Source organism: Camellia sinensis, chromosome 12, assembly GCF_055761805.1.
Source record: "Camellia sinensis isolate YWXY chromosome 12, ASM5576180v1, whole genome shotgun sequence".
Lineage (NCBI taxonomy): Eukaryota > Viridiplantae > Streptophyta > Magnoliopsida > Ericales > Theaceae > Camellia > Camellia sinensis.
In genome coordinates, this window is record NC_138972.1 from 101694430 (window position 1) to 101714462 (window position 20033).

Here is a 20033-nt window from a genome sequence, read left to right on the forward strand (position 1 = left end):
GTATATGATAAAGTGTAATTCAATTAAAAATTATTTTATTTACATAATTATATTAAGATATTGGATCAAAAGATAATTATCTTAAATACCTATTAAGAATAAGAATAAATCTATGTAATAATGAATCAAATCCTTGGAAAGCCACCCGTAGGCCAACCAATGGCTCACCTCGCTTATAAATAGGGAGGTGATTCGACTGGGTGAGAAGAAAAAGAAACGGAAAGAAAGAAAAGGAGAGAAAAGAGAGAGAAAAATAATAGTCTTTGGTGGTGAAAAGAAAAATTAAGGTATTAAAGTTAAGGTGAGTTATATTATATTTTGATTTATCAAAATATATTTTATGTATATTTTGACTTACCAAAATATATTTTATATAAGTTATATTTTATAAATTATTATAAACTATATTATTATTTCAGTTACGTAGTTTTATTTCTGAATCCAATTTGTTAAAAGGAAATCTATGGATATGTTTGTTTATCTTTTGAAGAATATTTTGCTATGACTTTATGTACAATTATATTTTGTAAGTACTACCACGGGAGTCCCATATCTTGGGAGACTTAAATAACCATTGGTCTCTGTTTGACCACTTTGTGGTCCTCTGTTTGTCATGGATCCATTGACCTCTGTTCTGTGCAGACCAAAGTGCTGTGCGGAGCTGAGTGCTACACTATTGTGGGAGCCACCTCTAGAATCCGTACGAGCCACCTCTTGATTCCGTACCTCTGTTCTGACTATCATTTCTATGACCTCTGTTCTGTTCTGTACCGTGGTTATGGTCATTTACTTACATAATTTCTGTATTTCAGTTTCTGCCACTTAAACGATTTGTTTACCAAATTACCGTGATTATGGTTATTTATGTATTTCAGTTCTGCTACTTAAAGGATTATTTGTTCCGACTAAGTTATCTTAAATGTTTTGGCCTAACTAACTATCCATGGTTATTTCGTGTCCCTTATACTCTTGGTATAATATTTCTCACTCTGCAATGTGCTTATAGTTATTCACCAATTTTCAGGAAACAGAACTATTCAAGAAATAGCTTTTGGAAAGTCTTAGATGCGGGACTGCGGAATAGACACACACAGTATTTTTATGATATTATTTATATGTAAATATCGGTCTTTTTGGTCAATATATTTTGTAATAAAAATAGAAGTTTCAATGATTATTTTGGTACCCTTATTTAAATATTACTTCCGCTCGTGTTATTTGATTTGTTTAAGAATTGGCCGAAGGTAACCTCAGTTACTGGCCATCACGATGCTTAACCCTTAGATACGGGAAGCGGGTCGTGACAAGTGGTATCAAAGCAATGATTTTTTTTTAGGAAAACAAATAATCATTGGAGCATAGGACACGCGTGCATTTAAGAACTGAGATAACGGGTAATTAGTACCGAATTATTATATTTTGTTCGTCGATTTAATTATATTATAATTTTATATGATTATATATATATAATAAATTTTTTTTTAGTGTGCCTAATTTGTAAAGGATATTAAATATAATTTATATTTGTTATAGTAAAAGAATGACAAGAAAAGAAGGATGTCGGGCTCAAGCACCCACAAAAATTATAATATAATTAAACATAAATAATTTTCAGTTCAATATTCCAAAAAAAAAAATTTATTTTGATGTTTTTTTTTTTTAAATTGGGTTCAAATTATAACGATACTAATTTTGAAACTATTTCCTGTCAATGAAAAGTTCATCTCAAAATTTTCAATTCGTGCATGTAATTCTGTCATTGTGTTCTCATTTTTATCTATTTTTATCATAAACAAAACGAGTGAAAAGTTTTTAAAGTCGCAAATTATTTCTCATTTTGGCCCAAATCAATTTTTGACAATTAGACAATGAATTATTTTTGGTAAAAAAATTTTTTGAGGTCATATTTTCTATCAGATTAATCATCTAACATATATTTTTCAGAGTGCGCAGCGGATAGCTTATGCATATGACAAATTTCGAGGACGAAATTTTAAAAGAAGAGAAGATTGTAACAACCCAGATTTTTAATTATTCTGTAGAGTTTATACTAATATTAGTTAATCTCAGCTCGGAAAATATATAATTTATTATATATTATTATGCGTAATTTTGTAAAATAATATAATTATTTAAAAGTTTAAGGATCAAAATATAAATAATAATAATATAGATAATATTAATAATAATAATAATAATAATAATAATAACAATAATAATAATAGGTGTGGTAGTAAAATAAATAATTTATTTTTTGTTAATATATGATAAAGTGTAATTTAATTAAAAATTATTTTATTTATATAATTATATTAAGATATTGGGTCAAAACATAATTATCTTAAATATCTATTATGAGTAAGAATAAATCTATGTAATAATGAATCAAATTCTTGAAAAGCCACGCGTAGGCCAACCAATGGCCTCACCTCCCTTATAAATAGGGAGGTGATTCGGCTGGGTGAGAAGAAAAAGGAACGGAAAGAAAGAAAATAAAGAAAATGAGAGAAAGAAAAGAGAGGAAGAAAAGAGACAAAAAAATAATAGAAGTTAAAAGGGTTTTGGTGGTGAAAAGAAAAAGTAAGGTATTAAAATTAAGGTAAGTTATATTATACATTGATTTATTAAAATATATTTTACGTATGTTTTGACTTATCAAAATATATTTTACATAAGTTATGTTTTATAAATTAGTATAAACTATATTATTATTTCAGTTACGTTGTTTTATTTCTGAACCCAATTTGTTAAAAGAAAACCCATGGATATGTTTGTTTATTTTTTAAAGAATATTTGGCTATGACCTTATGTACAATTATGTTTTGTAACTACCACTACGGGAGTCTCATACCTTGGAGGACTTAAATAACTATTGGCCTTTGTTTGACCACTTTGTGATCCTCTGTTTGTCATGGATCCATTGACCTCTGTTCTATGCGGACCAAAGTGCTGTGCGGAGCTGAGTGCTACACTATTGTGAGAGCCACCTCTAGCTCTTGATTCCGTACCTCTGTTCTGACTGTCATTTCTGTGACCTCTGTTCTGTTCTGTTCTGTTCTGTTCTGTTCTATACCGCGGTTATGGTCATTTACTTACATAATTTATGTATTTTAGTTTATGCCACTTAAACGATTTGTGTACCAAATTACCGTGATTATGGTTATTTATGTATTTCAGTTCTGCTACTTAAAGGATTATTTGTTCCGACTAAGTTATCTTAAATGTTTTGGCCTAACTAACTATCTATGGTTATTTCGTGTCCCTTATACTTTTGGTATAATATTTCTCACTCTGCAATGTTCTTATAGTTGTTTACCAATTTTCAAGAAACAGAACTATTCAAGAAATAGCTTTTGGAAAGTCTTAGATGCGGGACTGCGGAATAGACACACACAGTATTTTTATGATATTATTTATATGTAAATATTGGCCTTTTTAGTCAATATATTTTGTAATAAAAATAGAAGTTTCAATGATTTTTTTGGTACCCTTATTTAAATATTACTTCCGTTCGCGTTATTTGATTTGTTTAAGAATTGGTCGGAGGTAACCTCAGTTACTGGCCATCACGATGCTTAACCTTTGGGTGCGGGTCGTAACAAGTGGTATCAGAGCAATGATTTTTTTTTTAGAAAAAAAAAATCATCATTGGAGCATAGAATACGCGCACATTTAAGAACTGGGATAATGGGTAATTAGTATCAAATTATTATATTTTGTTCGTCGATTTAATTATATTATAATTTTATATGATTATATATATATAATAAATTTTTTTTTTTAGTGTGCCTAATTTGTAAAAGATATTAGATATAATTTATATTTGTTATAGTAAAAGAATGACAAGAAAAGAAGGACGTTGGGCTCAAGCACCCACAAAAATTATAATATAATTAAATATAAATAATTTTCAATTCAATATTCAAAAAAAATTATTTTGATTTTTTTTTTAAATTGGGTTCAAATTATAAAGCTACTAATTTTGAAACAATTTCCTGTCAATGAAAAGTTCATCTCAAATTTTTCAATTCGTGCATATAATTCTGTCATTGTGTTCTCATTTTTATTTATTTTTATCATAAACAAAACGAGTGAAAAGTTTTTAAAGTCGCCAATTATTTCTCATTTTGGCCCAAATCAATTTTTGACAATTAGACAGTGAATTATTTTTGGTAAGAAAAATTTTGAGGTAATAATTTCTATCAGATTAATCATCTAACATATATTTATCAAAGTGCGCAGCGGATAGCTTATGCATATGACAAATTTCGAGGACGAAATTTTAAAAAGAGAGAAGATTGTAACAACCCAAATTTTTAATTATTCTGTAGAATTTATACTAATATTAGTTAATCTCAGCTCGAAAAATATATAATTTATTATATATTATTATGCATAATTTTGTAAAATAATATAATTATTTAAAAATTTAGGGGTCAAAATATAAATAATAATAATAATAGATGTGATAGTAAAATAAATAATTTATTTTCTGTTGGTATATGATAAAGTGTAATTTAATTAAAAATTATTTTATTTATATAATTATATTAAGATATTTGGTCAAAAGGTAATTATCTTAAATATCTATTAAGAATAAGAATAAATCTATGTAATAATGAATCAAATCCTTGGAAAGCCACGCGTATAGGCCAACCAATGGCCTCAGCTCCCTCATAAATAGGGAGGTGATTCGACTGGGTGAGAAGAAAAAGAAACGTAAAGAAAGAAAAGAGAGAAGAGAGAAAGAAAATGAGAGAAAAGAGTGGAAGAAAAGAGAAAAAAAAAAAATCAGTGTGTTTGGTTTGAGTTTTCTGAATTAAATTTTTTGAAAATTGACTTTTTTAGTTTTCGTGTTTTTTTGTTTTTAGTGAATATTTTTTAAATTTTAAATATTTTTTTTACTTTTTTAGATGCACCATACTTAGATGTATCTAAAAAGTAAAAAAATTATGAAAAAATATTTTAAAAAATTAATAAATACATAAAAATACAAAAAATGTACTGAATTTTTGTATTTTTTATATTTTTGGTATTTAGTGAATTTTTAAAAGATTTTTTTTACAATTTTTTTACTTTTTAGGTGTTTTTATGTTAGGTGTGTCTAAAAAGTAAAAAAATTGCTTAAAATATTAAAAAAATTCAGTAAAAACAAAAAAATACGGAAAATAAGAAACTAGAATTTTCTGAAAAGTGTTTTTTGAAAAGTGAAAACAACAGGTGAATAGAAGTTAAAAGGATCTTTGGTGGTGAAAAGAAAGAGTAAGGTATTAAAGTTAAGGTGAATTATATTATACCTTGAGTTACCAAATGTATTTTACGTATGTTTTGACTTACCAAAATATATTTTATATAAGTTATGTTTTATAAATTATTGTAAACTATATTATTATTTCAGTTACGTGTTTTTATTTCTGAACCCAATTTGTTAAAAGGAAACCCATGGATATGTTTGTTTATCTTTTAAAGAATACTTGGCTATGACCTTATGTACAATTATATTTTGTAAGTACCACCACAGGAGTCCCATGCATTGGGGGACTTAAATAACCATTGGTCTCTGTTTGACCACTTTGTGGTCCTCTGTTTGTCATGGATCTATTGACCTCTGTTCTGTGCGGACCAAAGTACTGTGCGGAGCTAAATGCTACACTATTGTGGGAGCCACATCTAGAATCCGCATGAGTCACCTCTTGAATCCGTACCTCTGTTCTGACTGTCACTTCTGTGACCTCTATTCTGTACCGTGGTTATGGTCATTTACTTACATAATTTCTGTATTTCAGTTTCTGCCACTTAAACGATTTGTTTACCAAATTACCGTGATTATGGTTATTTATGTATTTTAGTTCTGCTACTTAAAGGATTATTTGTTCCAACTAAGTTATCTTAAATGTTTTGGCCTAACTAACTATCCATGGTTATTTTGTATCCCTTATACTCTTGATATAATATTTCTCACTCTGCAATGTGCTTATGGTTGTTTACCAATTTTCAGGAAACAGAACTATTCAAGAAATAGCTTTTGGAAAGTCTTAGATGCGGGACTGCGGAATAGGCACACACAGTATTTTTATGATATTATTTATATGTAAATATCGGCCTTTTTGGTCAATATATTTTGTAATAAAAATAGAAACTCCAATTATTATTTTGGTACCCTTATTTAAATATTACTTCCGCTCGCGTTATTTGATTTGTTTAAGAATTGGCCGGAGGTAACCTCAGTTACTGGCCATCACGATACTTAACCCTTGGGTACGGGGAGCGGGTCGTGACATTACATGTTATGACTTTCGTCCATATGTGGCAACAGAAAATGCAATGCATTATTGTACCCGTTGAGCTCATATAATTGTGGGATTGACATACAAAATGACTATTATGCCCCTCTTGACTTAAATGGAAAGTGATTACATAGAACAAAATATAAAAGGTAAGATAGTAATTTCACTTACTTATTACCTACCCCCTATTGTTTCATAGCTGTGTGTTCAACACTGAGGTAAAGAAAAAGGAGAGGCTGCAGCTGTGTACTCAATACACGGATGTGATATATATATAAAAAGTAATAATATTAAAATCAAATAATATTTAACAAATAAAAAGTAAATAAAAAAAATCCAAACTGAACCTTTTGAACCTCACCCTTTCTATTAAATCTGAATCTCATTCCGTTTACCACACCAACTTCACCATCTCAGAAACACCTTCTCCAGTTACATCAGAAAACAAAAATTAGAGAAATAGAAGCATATCCACCATCTCATTAGGTCCTCCTTCTCCACTTCCATAATTTACAGGTTAGTTTTGATACCAGTTCATTTTTATATTAGCTTCAGATATTACCTTCAGGACAGTCATACTGTTCGTACCTTGAACCAGGGAAAAAACCTCCTGTCATTTATAATTTTTCCTAGTATGTCCTCTAGGTTTCACGGTTTGATAACCGATGATGAAAGCTTGCACAATGCCCGCATAACAATTTTTATGTGTCGACAAATTGTTTCTGTGGAGTGTTGAAATATATTTGCCATTATTCGATGACGATCATTTTGTGCAAAAGTGTATAAAAAAATTCCAAGCGATTCCTCCACACTGATATGCATATGTTCAGTATCGATAAAGCCATTATGGGGTAAAGTGTCTTTCAATAAAATAAATGTTTGTGCATCCATTCGCATAACGTTCATCATTGTTTCTGGATGGCCATTTAATAGGCCGAAGATGTAATCATCACCTTTGAATGGACACGTTCGCTGCGGCCGGCGACTACTTGACGCGTTGATATGGTCATGCATTAAAGCAATCATCAAAAAATCCATAAAATTATCAACAACCTCATCCTCCTCTGATGAGAGCTCCATTGTATTGTTTTCTCTGTCGGATGACATATGCCTTTGTCTACATCACAGTAAAAGCATAACTATAAAATATGTTATTCATGCTGTAATAGTTAGCGTTATTGGTGAAACAGTAAAATTCAGAGAAGAACAAAATTTATTTAACACATGGTCATATTATAATAACAGAACATAGTTTTAATATAACAGAAATCACTTAAAAGTTCAAAAAAAAAAAAAAAAAACCATACGAACATAGAAAAGGAAAGAGGATATGCTGGAATGAAAAAAAAAAAAAAAAAAAAAACACCAAATTAGGAATAATGAAATCATCAAACAGTTCAGCGAAGAAGATTTGCTAACACAAGCAACACAGAACTTCTCAATTCATTGCAAAACGAGGATCATGGCTAGGCGCAAATGGGTAGAAGTGCGCATAAAAAACCTTCGCCATTCCTTATCCTTGAACAGTGTCGGTGCCCTAACGTACTGTAACGGTGGTATGTCCCCAAGCTCAAGCAATGCATCTTGACATGCATCAAGGGAATAATCATCACCACCTGCACTTACAGCCTCAGTCTCATTTTCTCGTCCACGTGAATGTCATGTTTTGGCTTGTACGTAGGATGTGAAAGCTGAGCACACATCATCAAACCCACTTGACCGTGACTTTTTGGAACGACCACTGTCAGCCTGGCTGGTTGCAGGGCCCCTCTTGTGACCTTTGCCCTTTGTTGGGTCCATATACTCATCCCCGAATAAGTCAACAGGAATGGCCTTAGCAGCATTACTCCCACCAGCATCAGCGTTCCAAAATTTATTTAACATGTCATCTTCTTCTTCTGAGTCAAGGGGTTCTTGTGTGGATGCACGAGACAGGGCCCCTGTGGCATAACAATTTTCAACAATTTCTGCCATTTCTTGAAAATATTTAAACCCTTTTGTCCTAAACTTCTTCACATTTCTGCTAGCCTACAACAATTACAAAACAAGAATTCAGCACTGTATATATCATGAAATGTTTAAAATAAAATTAAAAAATAGTACAGATTAATGAAAAACCTTATCCCAAAATTTATCGGGTGCAACAACAGTGCCTATAATAGGATCTCATCCCAAACCAGTCTGTGCCTGCAGTCGCTTAAATGTCTGGTAATCAGCTTTCAATCGCTAATATTTTTGGCGCACCTTGACACCTGTATACCGAAATCCATATATGTTGTGCAACTGATTTGCATAATGATTCCAATGCCTAATTGTCCACGAAGTAGTACAGCCCGTTGTTTGATTGTTTCTAACCTCATCTCTTAACATATTTATTAATTTCGTTTCAATTCTGGACGTCCACATTTTGGTGTTCTCATTGTCATCGGAATTATTTCCATCCATCTATAAACATACAAATTATATTTAAACTAGTTTGGGATGGATATACAAGCATAGCAGAGTATTTTAAAGTAGTCTGCGATGGATGTACAAGAATAACAGCGTTAAAATGGTTTGAAGGAGAACACAGATAAAGGAAAAAGAACAGATGATTTTATTTCGAGGAAAAAAATACGTAGAAGATTAATTGAATTTAAATAGCAGAAATATAACCACACAAAAAAAAATTAAGATAGTAGAAATATAACCACAAATAAAAAAAAAATCGATTAACATTGTGTTTATATAGGAGGAAACAAATCAGTAACATATAACCACAAATAAAAAAAAAAATCAGTTAACATTGTGATTAAATAGGAGGAAACAAATCAGTAAAAGAAAAATTAAGGAAAAAAAAATCAGTAAAAAAGCCCGGTAGGTTCAAAAAGACCGGTAGGTTTTAACGAAGAAATAGAAAACCGGAAGACAAAACCGGAAGAGATGGGAGGACTGGGTGGTCGACCGGCCGGATGACCCGGGGGACGACCGGCCGGGTGTCCCAGGCACTGCACAGTTCAAACCATTAACTGATTGATGAAAGGTTCAAACAGTTCAAACCATTAACGAATAAATGGAAAACCGGAAGACAAGGTGGGAGGATCGGGTGGTTGACTGGCCGGTCGACCGGTCGGATGACCCGGGGGACGACCCGCCGGGTGTCCCAGGCACTGCCGTTTCAGGTTCAAAGGTTCAAACAATTCATACTTTAAAAGAACAACCGATCTGAAATGGAAAATACGCCTCTACAAATTCTCATAAACCATTTAGGAACTGATTTCAACTTTTTCGAAATCATTTATACATAATAGATGAAGATTGATTTACTGACTATTCTTGAAGAACAAAAAAGTTGAAACAGTTCAGGATGAAGAATGAAATTGTTTATCGACTCGTCCGAAATCATTTTCAGATAACAGATGAAGGATGAAGGATTTATTTACTAGATCAGTGGGAGTTGAATAGTTATCGCCGGTGACGGAATGTGTATACTGATTGAATGTGCCACTGTTTGCTCGTCGGATTCGACAATAAATTTGATAAATTTGACCTGAAAAAAATTAAAAATAAATTAAGATGAATTTCTCAAATAATTTCCTTATAACAAAATATGTAAATAAATTTGTGAGTAATTTCACCTCGCAGTCGTCGTTGTTTGGTTGCCCGTAATAAGAATCGTCTGCAACGCACAAATCGTAACTCAGTCGATTTGTGAAATATGATACCAGTACAGAGCGGGTTGGGTGGATTCATTATTTATAAAATGAGTATGAAATCCACCCGTGATGAATTTGAAGTACGGATGTTTGATACAGAGAAGCCACCCGTGATGAATCTGAAGGATTGATGTAGATGAGCTTCACGTGAAAGTTGCAGAGACGATGAAGAATGCAGAAACGTTGAAAGGGAGATACAAGTTGCCAAACAGATTTTCAAAATGTAATTTGAATTAACACGCGGAATCAATTTTTGAACGTCGTATCCAAATGTCATGCGCGAGCTCACGTATTGAAAATTGATTTGAATTAACAACCAAACAGAGCCTATAATTTTTTTGGTTGGTTTGGTTGTATATTTTGAAAATAGTTTTGGAGTTTAAGAATTTGGAATGATTTGATATTTTGTTGAAGTTAAGGAGATGTTTGTGATAGAAAAAATGATTGAGAATGAGAGAGGAGAGAGAAAAAGTGATTGATTGATGCGTAGGAGAGAGAAAGTGATTTTGGAAATTTTTTTTTAAAAAAATTTGAACCAAATAAAATTTTGAAATTTTTTCTCAAAAATTGTATTTTGAGATATAAACCAAATAAGCCCATTATCTTTGTAAAAAATTACGTTGATTGGATATTCCTTGATCCTATCACATTTCTATTGCAATTTATTTTGAAAATTATATTTAAAAATTATTTTGAAAATGTAATCTAATCAAATAATTTTCGATATTCAATCAATATGATTTTTTGTATAGATAATATACTTGATGAGTTCTACACATTATACAGTTTGAATTATCAATAAAAATAGACCCGAATTAGAGCCACTTGTGCCAAACAGCCCTCTCCAATTCTCCATACATAAAGAAAGCCTTCTCCAATAACTCTCCATACATGAAGAAGAGCAAGGATGTCCTGTCCCCAAATATTTATGTCCTCAATCTCAAATTACTTGCAACCATTGGATCATATGAGAATTTCAAGATTTGAGAATCTTAAGACATATCTAATGGTTATGAGTGATTTGGGACGGATATTTGGGAATAGGAAATCCTTGGGCCATAAAAAAAGCTCTTAAATATGACGAGCTCGGTCCGTTGCCCTGCTCGGATAATGGACTTATTTAAAAAATACATGTATAACTTATATTTCAATTATTTTATTTTTACATTTTTTCTTTTTCTATTTTTAATTTTTAGTTAAATTATTATCAAAACATAACCTAAGTAATTTGATATAACAATTTAAGAAATGTGTGAGTTTACATAAATTAAACAAGAAGCATAATACATATGCAAAATTTTTCCTCAGAAATACCATTGTGAGGCCAAAATTCACTTTATATATAAATCTCACATTCAATTTCAACCACACATTTACATTTTGAGTGAAATAATGTACACATTTTCTCTATTAATGAGCAAAAGAAAGTAGAGGATAGGAGGAGGGAGAGCAGAGGAGAGGAAAAATGAGATAGAAAATGGAAGGACCCACGTTGCTCTCTTCCTATTGGCTACAATATAGATGTAGATAAAATATACAAGGGGTACAACATGAACCAGCCATTAATCTGCATTTTAGAGTTACCAGTGAATTGAAACAAAGGCCTTTCATATCATATCAAACTGTCACAGGTTTCAAAGATTGTCAATAATTCTCCATCAGCATACTCCTTTGCTCTTTCTGGATGTATAAGAGACAACAACAACAGGACCAAGGCCTTCTTACCAACACTCTGTGTTATTCCCTTCTTCTTGCTTGTGTCAAATAATGGCTGTCGGATCAATTACTTCCCTTATCATCATACCCTCCTCATCTGCTAGATTTCTCAACCACATCAATAACCACCATGGCCAATTTTCATCATCTTCACTGCTACGAGTCCAGGGGCCTTTGCAAAAGCAGCTTCAAGGATTCAGAGTAATCCCTTTACCTTACTATCATAACCATTATCATCATCATCATCAACCCCACGGCATAAGTTACATCAATGGAACCAAATTCACCGATACTGACAACACCCCATCTGTGTTTGCTTCTGCAGCTTCCTCCAGTTCTACAGTTTCAAGCATTGGCAGCGAAACCGGCTCGGGGTTGTCTTTGGAAGTTAGAGAGATAAAGGAGAGGTACAAGAAGTGGCAATGGAGAGGCCACACCATTAATTACTTGGTTCATTGCACAGACGAAGACCGCCCTCCTCTCCTCCTTGTTCATGGCTTTGGTGCCTCTGTTGCTCATTGGCGCAGGAACATTTTGACACTCTCTCAAAGTTACACCGTTTATGCAATTGACCTTCTTGGATTTGGCGCTTCTGATAAGCCCTTAGGCTTTCCATATACCATGGAAGCATGGGCTCAGCTAATATTAGATTTCTTGGATGAAATTATTCAAAAACCAACTGTACTGATTGGGAACTCCATCGGAAGTCTTGCTTGTGTTATTGCTGCCTCGGAGTCTTCTCATTCCCTGGTCCGAGCCCTTGTTCTCTTGAACTGTGCGGGTGGCATGAACAATAAGGCTATTGTCGATGATTGGAGAATTAAACTGTTGTTACCTCTGCTTTGGCTTATTGACTTCTTGTTGAACCAAAAGGGAATTGCTTCCTTCATCTTCGAGCGAGTCACACGAAGAGAGAATCTGAAGAACATCTTGTTGTCCGTGTATGGAAATAAGGACTTTGTCGATGATGATCTGGTAGAAATCATCAGAGAGCCAGCACAGGGTGAGGAAGCGCTTGATGCTTTTGTGTCGATTGTGACTGGCCCGCCAGGGCCGAGCCCTGTGCAGTTGATGCCGAGGATCAACTTACCGGTGCTAGTTTTATGGGGTGATCAAGACACGCTCACCCCTCTTGACGGTCCTGTTGGGAAATACTTCTCGTCCCTGCCTGCTCAACTACCGAATATAAGCCTCTTCATTTTGGAAGGAGTTGGACACTGTCCGCACGATGACAGACCGGACTTGGTACATGAGAAGCTGCTTCCTTGGCTGGATCTTCTTCCTGCTTTGTAAGGCATTGTTTTCAAGTTCGATTCACATAAATAAGAAAAATAGGATAACATCATATGAAACAAATGTGCAAACACTCATTTTTGTCAACTGTTATCAAATTCCAGAAACCACATTCATTGATCCATTACCATCAATGGTCAAGATTAACTTCTTTTTGAAGGTTTTGTCGGAGAAGTCAATGTCATGATTAGAACTATAGTTGGGGAGCACATCCAAATGCACACTGGCCAAAAATATATAAGTAAATTGTTATTTTGCATTTTTAAATTACCTCAAAGGATTTGCCACATCTTTCAAATTCCAGTGTGCAGAGAGCTACTTTGCAGCTCTGTGAAACAATCGGCTCAGGATCCTTTCAAAACTCCTCAATAAGTGCCACACAATGGTCATCGATGGAATTTTTTTCAGTATGTAATGCAGATAAAGAAAGTGGGCTCAAGCGTGACAAAGAAAGCATTTATATATGATCGGTTAGCAAAATTCTGCAGCTATGATATTGTGTTGTGTTTATAGTCACTACGCTCCAGGGAACAACTAGGACCTCTGGAGATAATACGAAACCTCACCAATTCTTCTCATAAAACATGTGAAGGATAGCTTCAAGGAAATAAAGACTACAATCCCCAAAATAAATGTTGAATGAGAATGATTTCCTTTGTATCTTTGTAGGATGCAGATATTCATAACACTGTCCAACCACATTAGTGTCCATCTCCAACAAATATCATACATTAATTCAATAATTATACATTCATATAGCTTAGAGAAACTTATACAATAGTAGTGTGGCGTTTTCTGTGGCAGAGAACATGTCAGATTACGAGAGAATAGACATTTGATAAACAGCTTTCTATAAACTAATTTTTATGATATAATTTGGATTCCATTGTGAACATGATAGCAACCACAAAAAACCTCATATACTTAACTGGGATAAGTAGGACGGACTTACCAATATAATGGTGCAAAATTTGAAGTAATTCATTATGGTCAATAGAAGCAACTATACAGAATTCTCATAACTGATCTCACTCACAGCCGCTTGAAAAAATTTAGAAAATAAAGGGATCCCAAAATAAACATCATCGATCTGAATATATTCCTTATAAGGCATAAACATACATACTACCACAAAAGGTATAACAGCAATCTTCACAGGATTTGGTGGGTCACCTTAAAAATGTTGAAGATTGGAAAAGTAGGAAGGTCCTAAAGATAGGTATTATCGCCTAACTTCTTCATTGATCACATTATTTACTCCATAGTTTAGTTTGATAGATCTTTTGAAGAACTGATTAATCGGACGAGAATAAAGATAGTCCCATTCTACATGTCAATACCGACAACAATGAAATTTATAGTAAGAGGAAAATCCGTCGACTTTAGAAATCGTGAGGGTTCAAGTCCCTCTATCCCCAAAAGCCCTTTTGACTACTTAACTATTTATCCTATCCATTTTTCATTAGCAGTTCCAAATTAGTTATCTTTCTCACTCACTCTACTCTTTCACAAACAGATCTGAGCAGAAATGTTTTTCTCTTATCCCAAGTCTTGCAATATGTGATGTGATATATAATACACGTACAAATGAACATCTTAAAAATGCTACCTAGTCTAAATTTTTTAATTTCTCTAAGTTCATGGTTTGCCTATCCTTTGCTGTGCAAGTTTCACATCAAAATTATCTGCTATTAGATTTTTGTTAGTTTCTAGTTGTTTGGTGATTGTATGATGCATAAGAAAAGGGAAAGTCTATTCCCTATTTATGTAAAGTTGTCCACTCGGAAACAATCTTTCCAAACCTAGGTTTGTCAAGGGATATTAGAGTGCGTAGTTTATACTTTATGGATTTGTGTTCTTATAGCACGTAGTTTATACTTTCTCTGCCAAGCTAACTCCTCTTCCTATAGATCTTGATTAGTTCCAGCTTAGTTTTGTTGAGAGCTCACTTTCTGGACTAGACCCAGTTCTAGACCGTCTTCTCAAATACCTGCTAGTCCACAAATGACTTTCTTTTTAGATAGATGGCCTTCCCGCTTTTCTTTCTTCTGTCAATACATTGTTGTATTAGAAAATCTGGTTGCTTTAGATTTGCTGTCCTAAACTTAGCAAGCACCTATTTGTGTTGATATACATCACCAGAATTCAATGCATTTTTTTTACATCTCCAAGTAATTTTTGGTTATTTCTGTGATCCGATATTACGACTTAGTAATTAGAAATTGTAACTGAAGACCAGTTCTCCAAGTCTTAACTCTGGTACAAGGACAAGGAAATTCCTTTGTCGTACATCTCTCCATGTCTGTTTGGGTAAACAATGCTAAGAGTCAACTCCTTTGTCATTCATTATTACTTCGGACACTATTCAATTTCTTAATTTGACTAAGAGCCAACTCACATGTTTCTTGGACCTCCTAAGCAGGATCTGCAACCAAACTTTTTTCAGAAGAAGGAACATTGGTCCCTAAACCAATTGCACCAAGAGCTTCTACAGCCTGTGCATTCACGAGGAAGCAAAAACTATGCAATAACTAACAAGGAAACAACATAAAGGGTACTTTAGAACATAAAAACAATAAAAGCTGCAAGCATGTCACCTCATGGCAGACAATGGGATGCAAAGAAAGATCATTAAAAACCGGTTTAAAGCAGAGATAGCATCAACATCTTGCGTCTGACCCAATGCAAATGCCGCCTCATGCGCCAGCAGATTTGAAGAATCTCTCGATGCTGCAAGAGGAGGCAAATTATGTGTACTTGCATTGCAGCATTATTGCAGAAATTTTGTTGATCAATCTCTTAGGACAAAGCTTCATATACTTCAGTAACATAGTGCATCAAAACAGGGTTAGGATTCTGACTTCTGATATAATTGGTGAACAAATCAGATATGGAAGTTAATCTAAGGAGAGAATGGCTCCACTGAAAAACTTCAAGCAGGTACATAAGAAAGAAATCAAACCTTAACATGAGTTACGATTAAATGAGGAGGATAATTATGGTGTAGTCAGTTCACAGATTGTGGGCCATTCATATGTCATTTTCATAACAAAGTTGATTATACTAGGTGTTTAGTTTTAATAAATTTCAATGCTTTGCTCTAAGAACAAATACACTTCTAAGAAGGTAGCGTGCTCTGTCTGACATCGACATGACACGACACTTCACTTCACTCATTGAACACTTCCCAACATTTCGACACAAATGAAACATATTATGAGTCAAAGTAACTGGAAATCCAATAATAAAACAAAAACAATGCAAATTTATACATATTCTCCACCTTTAAACCATAAAAGTTATAATTTTTGACTTAAATATATATAACATATAATAATTATTTATCTTTATATATGTCGTATGATAAGTATATAAAATTATATATTTTGCATGTGTTACATAAGTGTTATTATGTAATACTTTTTTGAAAATTTGGTTCATGTCTGTATCTATGCTTCTTAGGCTTTACCAATAAAAATTTGAGGTCTAATCACGTGGTGTTTTGTTTTGAGGTTGTACATTATACATTTGATAGGAAAACAAAAAAAAAATGAAGTCACCATGATCTGATTTTTGAAATATTTGTTCATCACTTCAAGTGAGGTCCTGTGTTCAAAAAAATCGGTTGAACCGGTAAACAGATCCAATCTAGTCTAAACCACCTGTTTGATCCGATTTTTGTTAGCTTCAGTTAGGGCTAGGCATAAGGTTATCCGACCTGCATAACCTGTCCTACCCGACCCGACCAGCACACGTATAGGCGGTTTCGCACTTATAATAGGGTAGGGTGCGGTTTGGAATATAGCAAGTTTTCGGGTTGCAGGCAGGTTGCGGGTTTGAACCGCACCCACCACAAACCCGCCCGCACTTAGAATATATAATTTTTTTTAAAAAAAAAAAAAAAAACCTGGGTCGTTCATCTATGATCTATCCTAGATATTTTTGTTTTGAATATGATGTGATCAAGAAATATGTTTGTCAACACTTAAAATATACACACACATATATAGAGAGACGGAGTGAGAGTTCGTATGTGAAAGATTTCCGGGAATATTTTCTTTTTGGGTGATGAAATGTGCCGTTTTTATCAAGAATTTTTGTCAAGAAATAATAAGGTAATTTTTTGTGTTTTTGCCCATGTGTAAAATGAATATTTTTGTGTGTTATCTATCTACTGATTTCTGTAAAGTTGTTAATTGGACTGAGTAAATTGTCAATATTTACTTGCTGAATTGTAAGATGAGGATTGATTTGGAGGTTATTGTTTTACCATTTTTTGGTTTTCAATGAATGATTTTGATATTAGACCGATCTATGCGGAGGGGGTTGTAAAGCTATCATTTTTTGGATTTTTAGGTGATATTGAGTTGTTTGTGGTTGGAAATTTGATGATGTAATTTCCAGTTTGGGGCTTGTGATTCTGTGATTTTAAACCTTAACATTATTCCTGGAAACTAATTGGGAGTGACTACTTTAGTATGTTTCTGTCTTATATATTAGATATTGGTGTTTTTTTAATTCATTAATTATTAATGTTGGAACATTTTAGAAAATGAGGCGGAAAATGGCCCAATATAAATATTTACAAAATGGGAAAAAAAAAGGCTCAAAATTTTTTTTTTAATAAAAAAAGTCCAATCCGCAAACCGCCCACAACTGTTCGCACATCCACGAACTTTATTTGCACAAACCGCACTTCGGGCGGTTACGGGTAGACTTTTTTCCCAAACCGCATAGTTGCGGACGGGTCCAAACCGACCCGCAAACCGCTCAAATCCAAACCGTGACCACCCTTAGCTTCAGTTATGGTTCCAGTTTTGAAAATGGTTATCCGTTCAAATCGGTCCGGTTCTCGATCCTATGGTTTTGGTTACGGTTCTGAACTGAACCAAACTGGGATATATTTGTTTACTATATTTGTTTGTAAAAATAAGAATATAAAAGTTAGTAGTAAGATTCAAACACTTGTGTTTATTTTGAAATTGACAAACCTTAACCAACTTAATTAAACTAATTGTTGTTGGTTTGTTTACTTTTATAAAATATATATCGTATTTCTTGTTATATAAAATTTCTAGAATCATACGGTAGAGCCGAACCAAACCAAACCAAATCGGTTTCTATAATTTGGTTCAGTTTGGTTCAAGTAAATACTACATTTAGAAGTAACCAATCATGATTTTTAACTTTCAAGTTTTTTGGACCTAGGCCTAAATCAATTGGTTTAGGTATGGTTTAAATTGAGCACCAACTCAATCCATGTTGATGGTTTTAAAACTCAAAACCAAACTAATGTATTGAAAAAACTGAAGGTTGGGTTAGTTCCGTTCTCGAGTTTTATAGCAAACATGATTTATGCAAGCCAAGCCACTCATCATACAAAAAAAAAAAAAAGAAGATAAATAAATGATTAATTACATTCTTTTGTCTAAAAGTATGATTCTTATGTCATTTTAATACCCAATATTTGAATTATGTCAATATAAATGCAATTTAAACATTATGAGAATAAATTGAGATACTTTCGAATTGACAGAGTTTAAACATTAGAACCAAATTGACACAATTTAAACACAGAATGTAACAAAACTCGTACTTTAAGACTAAAAACGTAATTAAACAATATATATATACAACAACCAGATGATTTGCAACGCAAAACGAGAGAGAGAGAGAGACACAGAGAGAGAGAGAGGGAGAGAGAGAGCTGACCGGTAATCACAGTGTTGGTGGGAGGGGGGCGAAGGGAGAAGAGGGCTCTGAAGCTCTCCGAGACGGGGTTGGTTTGGATCGCGGAGGAAGTTCTCTGTCTCAGGAGGGGCTGTGCATGAATTCTCTACCCTGTGTTGTTGGGTTAAGCTGCGTTTGCTTGGGAAATTTAGGAACAGATTAGAAAAGAAAGAGGGAAAAGTTATGTGAAATTTAATGAAATATAGGTTGAGTAATGATTCATTCCCCTTTTCCCCCACCCCTTTGACCCCCTCTTTCTCTCATTGGTTACCTTTTCTTTTTTTTTTTCTTTTTTTTCCTGCTCCTCCAATCACCCCTGCCACGTGTCAAAGGGGGTGAGAGTTGACCCCCAAAAAGGGGTCCCAAGCATTATTCATATAAGGTTTTACATTTTATTTATTTATTTTTAAGTAATATTTAGACTTTGCAAAATATTATCCCCACAACGCTTATTTATTTGTGATTGATTTAAGTAAAAAATAGAAAAAAAAAATACAAATACAAATGCATCATTAATCCACATAACTGTAGGAGTGATGAAGATCTCCATAAAAACAAATCTCAAACATTACTATTTTCTTTTTAAATCCTTACTTAAATCCCCAATTGGGATGAGAATCCATTTCTTAGGTCCATTTTCCCCCTAAAGAACAATCATCTCTTTTTATGATTTTTTTATTTTTAATGATTTTTTTTTTTATTTAAATTATGTCAAATCCTTTTACTTTTTCAATCCACCAATCTAAAATTTTATTTAAAAAATTTTAAAACAAAATCACTAAAGACCAAAAAAAAAAAAAAATTACTTAGTATTTTGATTTAATTTTTTTAGATTTTTTTTAAAAAAATTATAATTTTCCAATTTGTCTTAGGGCCGCCCTACTCTAATATGGGGCCCTTACATTCATTCAAATTCAGTTTAAAAAATAATTATAAATTTAAATCCACTCATCGGATTATATCATATGTTAAAAAAAATATTTGTAATTAAATTCAATCACACGTTATATTTCTTAAATAAATATATTGATGCCATTATACATTGAATTAAAAGATTTCTCAAATAAATTCAATCACACATCACAAATATAAGTTTTAACAAAATCAATAAAAAAATATATAGATTTTAATAAAAAATATATATTTTAATATATTATAATTAATTAACTAATTTAATAGCAATTTGAGCAAAGTTGAATTGGATTGAAAGTTTAAATTTTTAGCCTAACTCATTAATATATCGAGGACTCGTTTGGCAAGTAACTATTTTGATATAAAAATAAAAAAATTATTAAAAATATCAAAAAGGCTA

At 32.8% G+C, this 20033-nt stretch overlaps 1 protein-coding gene across 1 annotated transcript; it reads left to right on the top strand.

Annotated features, from left to right (window-relative positions):
* Positions 1–11288: 11288 nt before the first annotated feature.
* Positions 11289–13150, top strand: LOC114260018 (alpha/beta-Hydrolases superfamily protein). The gene has a single exon (XM_028200053.2). The coding sequence runs from the start codon at positions 11750–11752 to the stop codon at positions 12989–12991; it is 1242 nt and encodes a 413-aa protein (XP_028055854.2). The 5' UTR covers positions 11289–11749; the 3' UTR covers positions 12992–13150.
* Positions 13151–20033: the final 6883 nt, after the last annotated feature.